Consider the following 18,303-nt stretch of genomic DNA (forward strand, 5'->3'; position numbering starts at 1 on the left):
AGCATCTGCCTTTGGCTCAGGTCATGATCCCAGGATTCTGGGATCAAGTCCTGCATTGGGCTCCTTTCTAAGCAGGGAGCCTGTTTCTCCCTCTGCCTGCCACTCCCCCTTCTTGTGCTCTCTCCATCTCTCTCTCTGACAAATAAATAAATAAAATCTTTAAACCAGCAAATGTTTGTTTTATAAAATAAAAAAAAAATACACAGCAAAAATATGTATATTCAAACATAAGATTTTATTATTTACTATTTTTATATTCTATATATAATTTGTAGTACCCGAAACTATTTACATAGTTTAAGCACTCGGTTACTCTGTTTATGAATCATCTCCTCCTTAAGAATTATTTCCTTTTTGTCCTTCCATAAACTTTCTTCCTTTCCTGTTCTTAATTAAGGCACTGCTATCGTAGAAAGAGAAGGAGGAGGGAAGTGATTTTCAGTCAGTTACATTCAATTTCTTTCTAATGTTTTCATTAAGGTTTTTGTAAGTGAGATGGATGACGCTAATAACCCCAGTGTTTTATGATCACCAGTAGACGATTTTTCCCAAAGCACCACTTATTCTCTTACCACTGATAATGAAGTTTGGACTCCCCTTTAATACTGTTTTGTCTAAACATTAATAATCTAGGACTTTAGCATACTATTAGGGTAAAGAGTTGAAATAATTTTGTGTTTTTCCATCTTTATGACAAGGTGAATTTGGTGAAGTTTGTAGTGGACGTTTGAAACTTCCAGGAAAAAGAGAATTACCTGTGGCAATCAAAACCCTGAAAGTAGGCTACACAGAAAAGCAACGCCGAGATTTCCTGGGTGAAGCAAGTATCATGGGGCAGTTTGATCATCCTAATATCATTCACTTAGAAGGTGTTGTGACCAAAAGTGAGTACAGTAGAAATTACATGTGTGTGTGTATCAGGAATATCTGGGTGTCTTCTATTAGGTTATTATTAATTTCAGGATAAAAAGAAAATTAGCCACAGCAATCTTATTCAAAATGTCTCTAATATTAATAATTAATTTTCCTGTATTTTAATAGATTCTTGTCCAAGCTGATCTTTGCAGTTATTTGTAATGATCTTCCATTTGCCCAAAATTCTTATTCAAATATTTCATTTAATTTTGTCTCTTTTGCTACCAAAAAAAAAAAAAGAAGAAGTAAAAAAAAATCTGCTCCTGGAAAATACAGACAGTGTCTTAAATATTTATGTAAGTCCATTATACCTAAAGTTAAACCAGTCCATGATCAGTTAAACATTTTGAGCCCCAATATCACCAAAAAAAGAGAGACATCATACCTAACTTGTAATATTGTTGAACTGATTAAATTAAAATATATTTGTGTGGGGGCGCCTAGGTGGCTCAGTGGGTTAAGCCGCTGCCTTCGGCTCAGGTCATGATCTCAGGGTCCTGGGATGGAGTCCCGCATCGGGCTCTCTGCTCAGCAGGGAGCCTGCTTCCTCCTCTCTCTCTGCCTGCCTCTCTGCCTACTTGTGATCTCTCTCTGTCAAATAAATAAATAAAATCTTAAAAAAAAATATATATATATATATATTTGTGTGTATGTGTGTGTGAATAAACCTGCAGCTAATTAGAGTAGTGAATATTTATTTTAATCTAAGTGAATGCATCAGATACTAGTGGACAACACCCCAAAATTATTATAATTAATATTCATTTCCTTTTATAGACCCCTGATTTGCTATAAAACTTGTTTACTATGAATAGGTCCTGACTGAGACAAACTAAGACAACTAAATTTCTCATATTAAGTCAACTAAATTTGTCATATATTTTATATGTACTTGAAACCTTTATGAACACATGATCATATCTAAATTTTATAAATTTTAGTCTAAAAAACAGTACTGGAGCTGGAAATACAGATTAGAAATGTCTATTTCCTAATCAAATATTCTGTTTGCTGTTGCTGCCATGAAACTACATATATACGTAAAGCAAAATGAAAATATTTAAAATATTTCTGTCCCATTTTTTGTTCTATGTGAGTTCAAACTGCATTCTCCCTTAATAAATGTACCTCTTGATGTTCAGCCTAGGAAGTCTTCAGCTTGTTTTTAATTTACCATGTTGCAACTCACTTTATTTGTGTCCTTAATTTCATGCTCTCTGATCTGATGCTAATTTATTCAACAATTATTCTCAACCTGCAGCACACAGATAATGAGACATAAGTGCAACTAAATCTCATGATTTTTCTGATTGTAGCTGAGGTAGGGAGTCTGAAGTCGCACACCTATGGGTGGGGCCATCATGAACCTTCATCTTTCTTATACCACTGCTCTACATGCCAGAAACATGAGCCCAAATTCAAATTCCTTCTGTGATGTGTTGTTAAAGAGGGCATATCAGAAATACTTATATATTCCTGAGAGACTTCATGAGAAATGATATAAAAACCCCACAGGTCCTGGCTTAATTGGCTCACTCGCAATACAAGATGCTTTAATGTAATATATACAGTGCCAACTTCTATGATTTGAAGAGATTCAAAATTAAAAGAAAAATAGGAAAAATAATTTTCCTATTGCAGCATCTTTAGTTCTTTAAGATTTATCTTTCCCCACTTGTAGAAATTATTGTCAAAGTGGACTAAAGGAATACTTCTATTGAGTCCTAAAATGATTCATAGTTATATTTCTTAATCTAGGATCATGTACAAATAAATATAGTTCTCCTGTAAAATTAATAACTTTAAGAAAAATATTAGAGAAACATTAGAGAAATCTCTCCTTATTTGTTTCTATTTCTATGTCTGAGGAGATAGCACATTCAATGATAACTGATTTTTTAAACAGACAATTCTGACTTATTAGATAAGTTTGCAATTACTTTTCAAATATAGTATTTCATTCTATCTTTTAAAGTCACTTCCATCTTACAGGCTCTTACTATATATTTTCCAGGGATATTTCAACAATCCTCAAACTAGCCTTCCCACTTTTGTCTTATCTTAGCCCATACCATACATACTGCCCCAAGGTAGATTTTACTAAATCACTGCTTTCCTCTGATGATTCATCACCAAACAAGCAAAAAATGAAGCAAAGTATATATACTTTGACGCTTAACCCCATGTAATTTTGGCCATAACCCCACATTTCACTATTTCTTTTCCAGAAAAACTCTTATCGAGTCCTTGTTCTACCTCTTTGAAATACTTGATTCAGCCATAAACTGTCCTCTCCACTTTTCTTGGCTCTACTTGACCTTCAATATTAATTCAGATGTGGCTTTATCCATGAGATCATTGTCATTTATCTTCATTTTTTCTTTCTATTCTCGGTGCCTGCCTTGCATACAAGAACCACTAGATAATGTTGAATGGCTCAGTAAAGGAAAGCTTCCCATCCACAAGTAGCTCAGTAAAGGAAAGCTTCCAGGTTCTACATTAGAACTTAAGCCTCAAAGGGCCCCAGTTTTTATTGTCTTGCTCACCTGTGTGTTCCTGTATCAGTGCTCAGCATGTGTAGCATTTCATATATCTGTTGAATGAGTAAATTCTCTGCCAGGGACAACCTTACACACTCGATCTTATATACTCAAGCACTTCATAGTTGTATGTATAGTGATATCATAGTTATCCCTCCACACATTTTATCATCCTTACTACAAAATGAGCTACTTGAAATTAATACATGTTTATAGCCTCCCTAGCCTCTATCACAGGGCCAGACACATTAGGTGATTAAAAAAAAAAAAAAAAGACATAAATGGTATTAACTAAGTGGAATGACTAGATGCATTTATATAAACATTTAAAACTAGCAAGATATATAGTTTTATTTCATTTTGAAAATCTTATCCTATAAAACTAAGGTTGTTTTGAAAAAAAGTTCATATAAAGGAAATAGCTTGAGAATCTTTTCAAAAGATCTTTTATATAACACTTACTACTACTACTACTAATCATTATTTTAAGAATTTACTAAGCTTAATTCTCTTTATTATCTCCTTTAATCTGCACAATAATCTATTATTTAGACACTAGTATTTGTTCTCATTTTACAGATGAGAAAAATCAACTTTAAAGAGGTTAAATACCTTATTTAGTATCATAAAACTAGCATAGAATAATGCCACATTTTAAAACTTTCACATAACTTCCAAACCCAAGCTCTTAAAGAGTGTACATTACCAATCTCATATATACACTTGACAAACAGATATTAACTGACCACCTAATATATGTCCATAGCTATTAATCAGGATACATCAGAGATTAAACAGACTGATTTCCTGCTTTATGAAGTTTACTTTGGGTGGGGAGACAGAAACTAAATGAGTAAATATATTTATAATATATTAAATAAGAAAATAAAGCTAGGTGAGGAAACAAGGGATTGCTTTTGTTGAGGATTGGTAATTTCTATTTTATTTAGTAAAAGGCCTCTCTAGTAAGGCTTGAATAAAGTGAAGGTGTGGGTCTGACAAATATCTGGGGACAGAATGTTGTAGAAATAAGCACCAGCAAGTCTTAAATGCAACTTACATGGGGTGTTCAAGAAATATCAAGGCCATTGTTGCTTCAATGGAATGAAGGAGGGGAGTCTGGAAGGAACTTAACTTGGAGATGTAGGAGGAGGAGAGATGGTGCACAATATTTGGTCCCTATAAACACCATCTCTTAGTCTTAGCTTTGCAGTCTTTAGAACCAAGATGTGATGGAATCTGTTATCTGTGTTAACAAGATCGGTCTGGCTGCCATGTTAAGTATAGATAGTAAGAGCCTATGTTTAAGCAGGGAGACCATGAGGAGGCTACTGACATTCATACGTCATTATGGACTAGATCATGGTGCTGATCTAGCCTGGAGAGTAGTAGTTGGATTCTTTCGATATTTTGAAGACAATCACAGAAAGGCTTCTTGTGATTTAGATATGGAGTGTGAGAAAAAGAGAAGAGTCAATAATTATTAATTATTTGTCATTAGTTCTTCAAAGAAAGGAATTGCCATTTATAGGGAAAAGTCTAGTAGAATCAAGACTGTGGTTAGTAATAAGTAGTTTAGTTTGGACAACTTACATTTGAGAGGCCTATAAGTATGTAGTGACTGATTTACCTTTAGTCCTGAGATGTAAAAATGTAAATGTTTTAAAGTGTAAGTATACTTGAATTTTACAATGTGCATTTCACGTAAGGAAATAAATTCTATGAACCAGTGATAAACCGCATTGGTAACAAATTTAAAGCTGAAGTAGAAATAAAAGCCAGCTTATTGATTTAGTGCCTGTTTTTCTTTGTTAAGGCATAGAATGAAGTTTAGGAAATATGTGTAAAATAATTATTAGCTATTTATAAGTATTATTCCTGATAAAATCTAATTCTTGCTCATCAAAAAATAAAATAGAACTATACAAACAAAATTTATTATCTCATAGATTGACTATTAGTAAATTAATCATTGTATTTTTAAAGTTATTTTCATTATTAATAAAAGAAAACTATCAGATTTCTTAATTCTCGGATTCCCCATCTCCTCTGAAAAGTTCATAATTTCCGTTCCATAAGTAATCATCTACCTTCAGTAATGTCAGAACAACTCAAATTAATTCCTAATTTGAGAAATGAGCATCTACTGAAAAAGTTTATCAGTGTAAACAATCTGGAATACAAGAAGATATTAGGGAAAGTTTCGAGATTCTATTTAGAGACGTGGTGTTTTCATGCTCCTGTTTCAGGTAAGGTATATCAACTTTTTACTTTATCATCTTTCCCAAAATTAAAATTACAGAATGTTATAAATGATTTTTCTCTACAATGTTAACCAACAACTAAAGACCATAATGGAATTAAAATATGAATACCCTTCTAATTGCCCCATACTTTGATCTCCCCTCCTTATCCCTTTAATAAGCATAATCTATTCCTGTCCTAAGCACAAGATTCCATTTTCTCATTGACCATTAACCATTAATAATTGAACCATGATATTTGAGTTTTCTCAAGTTTCCCTTGGGGTCAAAATAAAAGTAATTTCAAACAGCTGCAAGTGTTAGTGTACTAAATGGAATCTAACCCAAACCAGAATGACTGAGTGAAATAAAACTGTAGATATGTAAGTGTAAGCACAGGCTTACTTTTAATTATTTACAAGTCTTGTAAAATATTTCTAAGAGAAACCCAGTGACAATTATTCTCCAGTGAATTATGATGCTTCTAAATCAAATGCTCCCTGAATGGAGGCTTAAGTGGTATCAAGTGTTTATTGATGAGCTAATGGTTTCAGAAAAGCATCTGGAATCAATGCAAATAAAATAAGCCCAGATTTAGCTGCAACTTCTGTGATGTGGCCTAGTTTACTGTTTCTCAAAATTGTCCGTGCCCCTGAGGATATTGTAAAATGTAGAATGTGTTTCATTAGATCAGATCGAACCTAGGATTATGCATTTCTAATATCTCCCAATAGATGACAGCTCTCCAGGCTGTTGGGGCAATGCTATGAAAAACAAGGGCTAGAGCCACATTCCCCGAAGTTTGTTTCACCTAACTTTGAGCTATCTTATGGAAAAGGACTGCTTTGCCAAGGGTGGCATATTCTCTTTCCTTTTGGATTTGTGATGAACGCTAGCACCAAAAAAAGTCGCAGAGTTAGGAAACAAACTCAGTTTTTCTATTGTAATAAAATACCCTCAGATGTATCTTTCTTCTTACATTTTCAAGTGTGAAAACTTCAGAACAATCAGAACATATATAAGTAATAGTCATATGTAAGGTTATATGTGAGGTTGTGTTACTTACTGAGAGAAGCTGACTTCCTACTGGATCTGCCATTAATGGTTGGATAGTTTGTGGCACCATGGTCATGATGACCAAGCTTGTATTAACAGAAAGGAGTAAATAATTGTGAGGTTTTAAAACAAAATTTAAATAAAATAAAATAAATAAAATAAAATTTAAACTTTAAAATAAGTATTTTGAAATTATAGGTATTATAGTGTGGAGGAAAGGAAAATAGCTTTTATAGTCAGATGGACATAAATTTGATTCCCAGCTTTGTTTCTTATACATTTGCACTCATCAACCCATCATATATTGAATCTTTTTAAGCCTGACTTTTCTGTTTCTGAAAAATGTCTTCTGTAATGCCACTATTATGGAATTTAATAAAATTAAAAATAACATTGTGCCTTGTGAAGAGTGAAAATCCAATAAATCAACAAATTGTAGCTCTTTTATGATCACCAGTACTGAATGATTAAAATAAAAGAGTGGTGAATTCTATAAATATGTTTCTATTTCTACTTAGACTCTGCCTGGGCTAGGTCTTTGGTAAATAATATAAAGTAATATAAGAACTCTACTCTGTGATTAGAATCATGTTTTGACATGCTTTATGAGCTTGTTTTATATAGATTTTTGATAATATGCTTTCAAAATTATTGACAAATCTATTTTTTGTCTGTACTTCGAGCTGGATAATGGAAAATGATTTATACGGTTTTATTGAATTTACGAGGGTTAGAGTAAGCCACATTAATTATTGCTATGTCATTCTTGCAGGCTAGCATGAACTGAGACAAAACATAAGCCAAACTAAATATAATTAGCATTAAAATGACTCAAGCATGAAAAATAATCGAATGGGTCCTAACGTGTCTTATTCTTGTCAACAAAAGAAGATCGTGCTTGTTTGCAAACATTCATTTTAATTGCTTTTCTCCCATTTTCTAAAATGTGAGAAGTGTTTTAGTTCCTTATCATACTTCTCAAATATTTTTTGCTATTGACATTACAACCTACACTGTCATAAATAATTAATCTGACTTTTAAAACTAGGTGATGAAGTCTAAGAAATCTTATAGAACAAATGTCAGGTGCCCATTTCCCTAAAAAGTAATCACTTATATTTTTCTATCCAAATGTATATTATTCAATGTCAATAAATCTTCTGATCAGTTCATTCACTTTAGAGTATACATTTTTTTTCTCCTAAGCTCAGTGAATTTAAAACATTACTGTTAGTTTTATCATTCCACACTAACCTCACTATATTTTTAAAAGGTCCCTTTACTATTTAATAAAAGCGTGCTATGAAAATTTGTATTTTTAAGAAACAAACTCATCAAAGAAAAAAAAAATATTTTTACATGGGAATTCTTTCCAATTTCTGTGCAATAGACCTTGGGTGAGCAGTACTAAATATGTACCATGGACCCATGATGGTAAAAAGAAAATTTTTTTTTAAAAAAAAGGACTCCAAAAAATTAAAGGTAGCTAAAATGAAGAAATTCTAAAAAAAGAGAATAGGAGAAAATGGAAACTTTTGTGAGTAGAGCTATAAGGAAGTTGCTGCAGTCATAAAGGACTTGAGGCAGAGTGAGTAATGATAGCCACAGAGCAGCTTTTGGTTTGATGGACAAGACAGCTACTATACACTACAAACTAAGGGGCACCATTGAGGGGAAGCTAACTCTATCGTCTCTGGATATCTGTTGGAAATCAGTTCTTTCCATTGCATTTATACTGTAACGATTTCCCCAATGGACTTCTGTAAGTAGGGGTCAAAGTCAGAATAAAAGAGCTACCCAGGCAGATTCCAGAAAATGTAGGCCTCCTTCTAGTTGGGTCAGTGCTAATGTTTAGCCAGTACATACTCTTTGGCTCTATTAGCTGTACATTTATTGAAATACTTCGTTAGTGTTTGTTAAAAAGCTGCTGCCAGGATTTCCCAACTCAGCTTCCTCCCCATTACTTCTGAGTTCCTGAAATCAGGCAAATGAAGGGGTTATGTCTACTACAGCAGGCCATTCCGGGATACTCCAGCGTTATGCCTGGCGTAACTTAGAATACAGAGAAGCGTGTGCCACGGCAGGTGTCAGAAATTCTGGCTTTCACTCTTGGGGTAGTACATTAGTTGTAGACTTCGAAAAGAAAATGAGCTTCAACATTAATGAACATCTGAAAGGGGCTCTTGGATGTGAGAATGGGACCAAAAGGGTCTAAGCAGAACTTTGTCTATTTTAAAATTTGTCTGAAATAAAATGGATGTGGCAGTGTCATTAAAGTTACATTACAAGTCTTTCTCCATTTATGATCTTATATTGTAATTTACTTATGAAAAAAATTACAATCTTCTGTTGTGCTGTGACAGGCATTTATAAATACATTATGATTTGTATTTGTTTAGTTAGTTATTTATTTTACTACTGTGGGCCGGGTGGTTTCTTAAAAAAGCATTTCCCAACTCATCTCCTATCACTTCTGGGTGAAAATCCAGGGTTCTAGCCATAGTTGAACTTGATGGGCTCTTTCATGACCAGATGCCTTGGCACATGCTACCTCTTCTTGCTGGAGAATCTGCCTCCTTCTATGACACGAGTGACCCCTGAAGCCTTTAAGGTTCAGCTCAAATGACATCCCCACGTCTAGTGCTCATTCTCTGCATGTGTAGTGTTTCACCGAATGTAGGCATCTTCAAACATATGCCCAATGAATTATTTCAGACAAAATTTTAAATTACTTTTATAAACATTAAAAAGCAAAAGAGAAATGTGTCTGTGACTTCATAATATACTTATCACATTCCATTAAAAGAATATTCCTTCTGAAGTATTTTTTAAAAAAAGATAATTATCTGAGTAAGAAATTAGACAGTCCTATGTTTTTATTTGAAATAGTAAGTTTTAAGTGATCTTGACGTTGAAATAAATCTTTTTCTTCCTAGTTATTTCTTCTTCATATGTAATTGTCTAACTTCCTATAGCTTTATTTGCACCTCTAGTGTTGTATGAATAAATATGCAGGTTCTAATTCTATGACTTGAATTATTCACTTAGGAAAAATACAGATTTCCTTCTGGAGAATCTCATTATGTTAATTATAATGCATTTCCTGAATGTACAAGCATTGTTTTCCCTTCTAATACATAAAGTCTGTTAATAGATCTATGAGATAGATTTTTCTGACACAAGATCTCTTTACTTACCTCAAAATAAATTAATACAAATTTTACGTGGCATGCTTTTATTAAATAGTAAAGGGACAGTTTTAAAATATAGTTGAGGTTTGGGACGTCTGGGTGGCTCAGTCAGTTAAGCGTCTGCCTTCGGTTCCGGTCATGATCCTGGATTCTGGGATGAGTCCTGCATCAGGCTCCCTGCTCAGCGGGGCACCTGCTTCTCCCTCTGCCTGCTGCTCCCCCTGCTTGTCCTCACTGGCTTCTTCTTTCTCTGACAAATAAATAAATAAAATCTTTGATATGGGGTGATAAAACTGATAGTCAAGTTTTAGATATTTTCTCATATAAAGAAGGGCTTTTGATCTTGTATTTTTCATTTTGTATCACAGATATATTATATTCAAAGATGCCATAGTTTTATAGGGAATAAAATATGATCTATTTTCTCAGCCAACTTGTATCCAGCGAGAAAGTTAACCAACAAATTCTAAGTGAGAGGCTGTACTGTAAGTGACTTGCAAATGCACCACAGCTCTACGGGGCAGGTGCCATTAACACCCTTCTTTTACGGTTGGGAAAAATGAGGCACAGAGCTAATAATTGACTCGCCCAAGATTATGTCATAGTAAGTGCTTGTTCTGGAATTCAAAGCCAGGCAGTGTGATTCTGGAGTCTGTCCAGCTATGTTGTAGCTTGTACTTCTGTACCAGACGTGGAAGGGCGAGGAAACAATGATTGCAAGAGAAGTTTCCAGATAGCAAGAGGAATTAGAACAGAGTTCTGAAGAATGAAAATATTTGGATTGATAGAGATTGTGTGTGTGACAGAGGAGAAAAAGAGAAGTAGTCACGAGGAAAAGAGTTATAAGAATATAGAAAGAAAGTTAGGCAAATACAACATATAGTCAAGGACTCTTAAGTAGTGCAGTTAAATGGCACAGGAGTTTTGTTCAGAATTGTGGAAAAGAAAATACATTCACAATGCTTTACCATTACCTCTAAAATAAAATGCATCCTCAAACTCATTTTGACATAAATTGATTTTAATATTGAAAATGATGTATTATTATATCAGAAGTGCCAGTGTTATTATTCTTCTGATACTTTCTTCTCATTAGCCCCACCCATTACAGTAAGATAACAGCATGTCATGAATTTACTTGCTATTCGAAGAGGACATTTTTTAAAAGAATATATATAGTTTGGACAAAAATTAAACCTTCCAGTAAACTTTTCCTAGATAAGAATGCAAAATCAAAAAGTTGCAGTTCATACCACTGTTTTCTTTCCAGGCAAACCAGTGATGATAGTGACAGAGTACATGGAAAACGGATCCTTAGATACATTTTTAAAGGTAGGTTTGAAACACGTTTATGACTCAAAGTGTTGTTTGTATGCTGCCTGTGATGTTGAAGTTGAATTTGAGCCACTTTAGAGTTTTTAAATCAAAAAAAATATCTGGAGTCAGAATAGTTATGCTTCAAGAAATAAAATTTGGTTTGTAAATTTCCCTTTCCAGAAACTTAAACAAATCTAATTCGTACGTCCCTACAACTTTATTTAAATGTATGTTGAATAGCCTTCCAAAAAATGAAAGAAAGAGATGATAAAGGAAGGAAGAAGGAAGGAAGAAGGACAGAAGGAAAGAAAAGGAAAGGGGCAAAAAAAGAAGAAGATTTTTTTACAAGTACCTTTCTCAGAGTATCTAGTATCAAGGAAAAAAGTGTCTAAGGTCCATGCAAACCATCTGTATTGATGAGGGGGTCAAATAGACTCACAATCCATCAGAGAGCCAATCACTCTTCGTACAAGAGGAATGGCCACGTAGTTAACAGACAGTATCACTAATGCTGTCAGATCTTCTGGGTTGCAGGAAAAGATTCTTTTTACCTGCAAATGTCTAAATTTTATTGTTGGTACCTCGCTGTATTACTACCCTATGTCTTGTGCCAGACAGTGTAACATATTTGCATGTCTGATTAAAGCGATAGCCTGTTACTTCTTCACATTTCATATGGCGACTGCTACCATTGATTAGGAGAAGTAATGGGACGATGGCCTTTCTGGGGATTATTCCAGGGTCCTGTGCCTTGATGATGGCAGTTGACTCACCAGGCCAAGTTTTCTTCTAATCTCCAGTCTCTACCGGATTCTGTTACCAAATTTCTGATACATATCTTCAAGTTCTCTAGTCTCTTAAGGCCATATTATTCCTACTTTTCAAAATAGTCATTAGTTGGGCGTTATGCTGTGTGCCTGTGCTAAGTCCAGGGCCCCTGACAACGTCAGCAAGCTGCCGAGAGACACTAACGTCCTGGTCATCGCTCCATCCTCTTCCTCCCACATGCTCCTGAAGAATCTCCTTTATCTCCTCCGGCCACTTCTTCTTCTTCTTTTTTTTTTTTTTTTTTTACCCAATGTGCCTATCCTGCTAGTTTATCTCAGAGCACCTCAAAAAAGGCACAGTGTTCATCTAAGGTAGGCACTAGGTTGGAGGGGTGAACATACTCCTCTGATGACTGAGAAGAAAGGAATTACAACGCTAGTTAGGGCAACTAACTGCAATTTTTGACAAGGGCTTTCAAAGCCTTGCTGGCTTTGACCAAGCAGAGGACTGATCTGTGTTCCAAAGTTAATGATCTATTTCATAATTTTTTCCATTCTCCTTCAGACACAAATTGCATATGAGGTTGGTGAGAGTATTAATTTGGGGCTCGAAGGCAGATCCTTTTAAATGTCCCCCCCAGTGATTGTTGCTGCTGGATTAATATTTCTACATCATTTTAATAGAAAAACGACGGGCAGTTCACTGTGATTCAGCTTGTTGGCATGCTGAGAGGCATCGCGGCAGGAATGAAGTACCTCTCTGACATGGGCTACGTGCATAGAGACCTTGCTGCCAGAAACATCTTAATCAACAGTAACCTTGTGTGCAAAGTGTCTGACTTTGGACTTTCCAGGGTGTTAGAGGATGATCCCGAGGCAGCCTACACCACGAGGGTAAGATCTAACAGAATGCATTTCTGACACAATAGATGAGCGACAATTAATTTTTAAAGATTTTTAAAGGAAATAGCAAAAAGAACATTCCTCTCACATAGGAAGACAGAGAGAGAGAAAGGAATGGTCGGGGGCGGGGAATAAAAAAATCTGACAGTTCTACTTGTTGAATATTAGCAAATTTACATATTAAACTCAAATAAAGTATTCAGTTTCTGGGGCGCAATAATTCATTTTTCTTCCTACAGCTACTGAAAACAAAAACTTTAGGTTCAGAGTGAATACCACAATATATAAATTATTCAGAGTTTTAAATGTAAAAGAGAAAGTTAAAGAGAGAATCTCCTACATTAAAAGTAATTAATATTATATATATAATATGAATATATAAACATGTATAACATTATTGGATAACCTAAACTCTCTGCACTATAGTGTCTGCCTTTATAAAACAAATATAAAAATAGCTAAACCTCCCTTTTAAGGACTCACATGATACAAAATAAAAGAACTATTCCTTCAAAAAGTTTTGATTTACTGGAGGTATTTTAATGCCTAATTACTTCCCTGACATGTTATATTAACTGTTAAGCTCACATCTATGGAAAATTGGTCACTAACTCATGTTGTCATAATTAGCATAAATCAACATCCTTTTCCAGCAAAGTAATTGCTTCCTGAATCAATATGGTATGTACCATGTACCCGACAGTTCTTTTCTGCTGGCAAACGATGGGTATTGGTACAACAGAATTTTCTGGGCAGTCTGTGTATTGCACGTTTTGAGTTTGAATCCCTTATTTTAATTCTAAATCCTTTCAATGTCAAGAAAACATGAAATTAGATATCCTTAATGTTCCAACTCCTTGTGAAGCTAGAAATATTTTTCATTGTATCTTTTTCACCATAAGATTTGGTTAACTTTTGTTTCAATACAGAAGAACACTTTGGGCATCTCACATTCTTAAGATAGATATATTACACATTGGCTTATTTAATTCAATTTTTAAAAAATGACTTCTACTCATAGCCTAAGAATAAACTCTTTTCATAGATTATGAGGCTGTTTTTGTTTTCATTTTTTTCAGTGTTGCTTTGTGACTCATGGATGTTTAGGGACTGTACTATACTGAAAATTAAGAGTAACTTATCTAAGCAAACAAAGCCCTCTAATCGTTAGCTTAATAAATCAATAAATTAATTGGTAGAATATCCCTCTTCTTCTAGACCTAATTATCATTGTCATTATTTGCCTTGAATGAAACCTCAATTAAGAATTCTCTTGGGATTAGAGCTACACTTAATAAATTTAGCCTAATCAAGAAGGAGGTTATAGAAAAGTCCATTCCCACTATGATTGGTTGGTATCTTGGTTAAATGCATAAAATAGATTTGTCAAGGTCTGTGTCAGTGTATCATGCTGGGGAGAGGGGGACAGAGGCAGAGTTCCTGAGACCCGCAAGAGCTACTCCTCTGAAATGAGCTGTGAGAGCAGTTTGTGGAAAACCATATACTGAGAGATGAGAAGATAAGGGAACTTCAGATAATTGTGATGTCAGATATGATGGTCAGAGGACCAGAGGAAAACTCCTAGGCTGAGGTTTGAAGTAAATCAACGAACTATGATTTTAAGAGGAATAGTGAGAACATATTATAGATATCCCAATGACACATGGCCATGCTTAATGTTGTGATCTTATCTATGAACGTTTAATTATCAAAAGTATGTATCAGGAAAGTCTCCTTAAAGTGGTGTTACCATATATATAAAGGACAAATAATTTAAACATAGTTTGAATAGTTCAAATTAACCGCAGCTCATGCAACAACTTCAAGCATTACATCAAACTGTTATTTCCCCATGCCCTGAAACTTTGATTCATAAAGAACAACTTAAGTTCCATTTTTCCTAGTGTTAAATTATATCCTCTCTGCAAAATGGGAAGGCATAAATTAATCTTAATCTTTTTTATATGAAAATATTCAAAGCCTATGCATTTCCCCCTTAAATATATTTTTGCCTGTGAATGAAATGTTTGCTTTCCTGAGTTTGCCTGCAGGATATAAAAGTGTTTATTTTGTGAACTAAGAGGAAACCTACCAAACCATTTTTTTTTTTACTATTAAAAAATTCCAGACTTGATAATGTCCTAAGTTTTCACACAATCAAATTGCCATAATTTTTAATATGGTTAAATTAAATGAGAGATCTATCTCTTAGATGAAAATAAAAAGAGTCGGTAACACAACAAACACAAAAATACATTGGCAGAAAATAAAAGTCAAATCTAAAAGAAATTGCACAGTGATAGGGGACAATATATCTATACCTGATTTTCACGCTTGTCTTATTAACTGTTAAACCTCTCAGGGTTGCATTCAGCAATCAAGACTTCCCGTTTATAATTCCTGTGTTAAAGGAAAAACAAAAAACCAACAACAACAGCAAAAAAACCAATAACAACAACAAAAGCAATGCCCTGGGAATTTTAGTCCTTTACTCTCTGTTAGAAAGTCATGAAAGTATAACTTATTGATTTGCTTGACTGCCCACTTTTCCCTCCTCGAGCTGCCATTATGATACTGTAATTGAGATGTGGGTCCTGTATGTGTTCCAGTAGTCAAACAGAATTTAAACCAGAAACCTTCCGGACAGCCAATTAGTAGTCAGCCTACAAGTGCTCACGGCCTGAGATATGTGAAAAGAGACTGCATGCTGTCAAACAGATTCACTTAAAAATGCTACATCTCTTTCCAGATCTTTCTAGGGAGGCAGCAATATCCTGAGATTCATTTGCAGTCTGTGGTAATTCTTGTATTCTTTTTCCATTTTAGGGAGGCAAAATTCCAATCAGATGGACTGCCCCAGAAGCTATAGCTTTCCGGAAGTTTACCTCTGCCAGTGATGTCTGGAGCTATGGCATCGTGTTGTGGGAGGTTGTGTCTTACGGGGAAAGACCCTACTGGGAGATGACCAATCAAGATGTGAGTATGGAACCACTCTCCTTCAAGTCTGGACTGAAGTGCTTTGTTCTCTGAGTCAGGAGACAGAACATTTTTCATTTCTCACAATGGCAGTTGCCTAAAAAAAGGAAATACTTTGCTTCTCCTCTGATCTGTTTTGTTGTTGTCAAAATAGCCTTTATGCAGAAACTCAAAATAAGTTAGTACAAAGGAAAGGAAGTTACTATTACATAAAAGTCAGTCCCTTGCCAGACAGTGTTAGCTGTGCTATAGTGGCAATTCACTCATTTAATGTCACTACCATTTTCAAAGATGAAGAACGAGCCATCAGAGAATGCATACTGACAGCCACGTTTTTATGATTTGCATTTGATAAAGGCAGCTAATACTCCAAACCAAAAGGATGAATGATATTGATTTAATAGTGGATGTTCTTAGGAGATAAAAATAATAATCTATGCTTCTTTAAATTAAAAAATATATAAGAAGAGTTGGATTGTCTATTTAATTTGCAGAAAAGCACAGATTTTTTTCTTATATAAAAAATAATTCACACTTAGAATAACAGGGACCTAAAATTAAAGGATCTATGAAAAACTCTTCTATTCAAGTTCAGAATGTTTATTATGTGATGCCTGAAACATGGATCTTTGGTCTTTGCCTTTGTAATTTTCCATTGTTACTATTCAATACAGTCCTTCCCATTTTGGATTACACAGAAATTTGATATTTGCTCTTCAAATAACAAGTATGAAAGCAACTAACATTTCTTGAACTCTAACTATGTGCCACATACTGTCTTAAGTGCTTTATCAACTACCTCATTACTTCTTTCTAAAACCAGTATATGGAGCAGTCTTAACTCAACAGCATACTGATTTAAAGCATTTATTTTTCCTCCAATTATTTCTTTCATCCATGCTCTGTAAAATCTCCCACTCCTATGCCTTTAGGGGTTATTAGACAGAGACTACAGCTTTGCAGCTGCATTTTATTGAAACAACAGTCCCATATCAGTAATTAAGATTCAATTTCAGATATAAAATTTCAAGTCCAGTCTAAATCAAAGTCAATGCTATATCCATTTCAAAGTGGTTTCCGCATCTACAGAGCCAAGCCTGACCCTCACTACCTAGACTGGGAAGGAAGAATGGTCACGTGTTTGCTCCTCTTCCTCCTCCATCAAAGTTTGTACCTAGATTTTTCAGAGTTGTCCTTGATGGATATGAAGAAAAGAAAGGGCAGGATTGTTTGTATGTTCGTTTGCTGATGCCTCCTGTCGGTCAGATCCCCCAACACCGGTTTTCCAGTGAGGTGTGTGTCAGAGCTCTTGCACAGACTCCTGGGGAAACCCTCACTTTGCAGGTCACTAGAGGGTGAGGATGCACTGGGACTTCCCACAGCTCCTCCCACTCGCTGCCTTCTCCCAACCTCACGGTCTCTCACCGTACAGTACACGCGTATACATCACTGGCGAGAAACCCCTTCTGGTGGGTTGCTCGGCCATTGTTCCTTCTTTTGAAATATGATTGCAGACTGCTCCAGCCAGCCTGCCTTCTTCAAATCTCTCTGGGTGAGAAACCAGGGTCACACTTCAGCTTTTCCAAGAGTAATTTCACAGCATTCTTCTCTGATAGCAACACTAAATTGGGCTTAATGCATTCCTACTTCTCAACAAGCCTACAGCAAGGCAGCCAACCTCCCCTTTTTGTAGTTACTACAAATTGCTACAATTGGTTTTTCTTTGTGTCCCACTCAACTTGGCTTTGGGAGGGAGTGCTGACTTATAGTTCTCTAAATTTAGGAGAACACAGTATCCTTTTTAGGTTTATTATTCTGGGCTAGGGCTATGGTACAAAAGAAAAAAATCACTGAACTCTTATTATATATTTGACAACAGAAAGATGCTGTTGTTATTCCTGTTTTTAAGTTAAGAAATGGAGCTTAGAGAGATTAATGACTTTCTTAAGGTCACAAAAAATAATAATAATAGTTACACCAGAAATTTAAACAGGATTCTCTAAAATGTGTGTACCAAACTACCACACTGTCTCTGATTGAATCAATGTCTTCTTCTTCCTTTTGTTTTCAACCAGCAAGCCTAGATCAGCCTTTTGAATGAGTATAAAATAGTCAACTCAATACATAATAATTACTCTGAATTTTTAGTCTAAAGGAAGACTACACCTATTTGCTATTTACTATTCTCCAGAAGAATGCCGAACAGTAACTTGAACAATAACATACTTCACAGTTTGGCTTCCAACTTTGCTCAAGGATTATGTTAATGCCGTTCTCTCCTTTAACGTTTGTGAATGTATTTTATTCTGCCATGACGACAGTGTTTGTTTCTTCACTCAAAGAAAACCTTTACTCTTTATTTGACTAGTTAACCTCTTCTCAAACTTAACAATAT

The 18,303-nt window shown here is 34.9% G+C and overlaps 1 protein-coding gene across 6 annotated transcripts in view; it reads left to right on the top strand.

Annotated features, from left to right (window-relative positions):
• Positions 1-18,303, top strand: part of EPHA5 (EPH receptor A5) — a 347,372-nt gene that overhangs the window by 307,953 nt on the left and 21,116 nt on the right. For all 6 annotated transcript variants that reach the window (XM_044226152.1, XM_044226154.1, XM_044226153.1 and 3 more), the window contains 4 exons: positions 699-884; positions 11,216-11,277; positions 12,714-12,923; positions 15,759-15,908. In XM_044226152.1, coding sequence (XP_044082087.1) covers positions 699-884; positions 11,216-11,277; positions 12,714-12,923; positions 15,759-15,908 — 608 coding nt within the window. The remainder of the gene's footprint in view (positions 1-698; positions 885-11,215; positions 11,278-12,713; positions 12,924-15,758; positions 15,909-18,303) is intronic.

The sequence above is a fragment of the Neovison vison genome, chromosome 11 (genome assembly GCF_020171115.1).
Source record: "Neovison vison isolate M4711 chromosome 11, ASM_NN_V1, whole genome shotgun sequence".
NCBI classification, from domain to species: Eukaryota; Metazoa; Chordata; class Mammalia; order Carnivora; family Mustelidae; genus Neogale; species Neogale vison.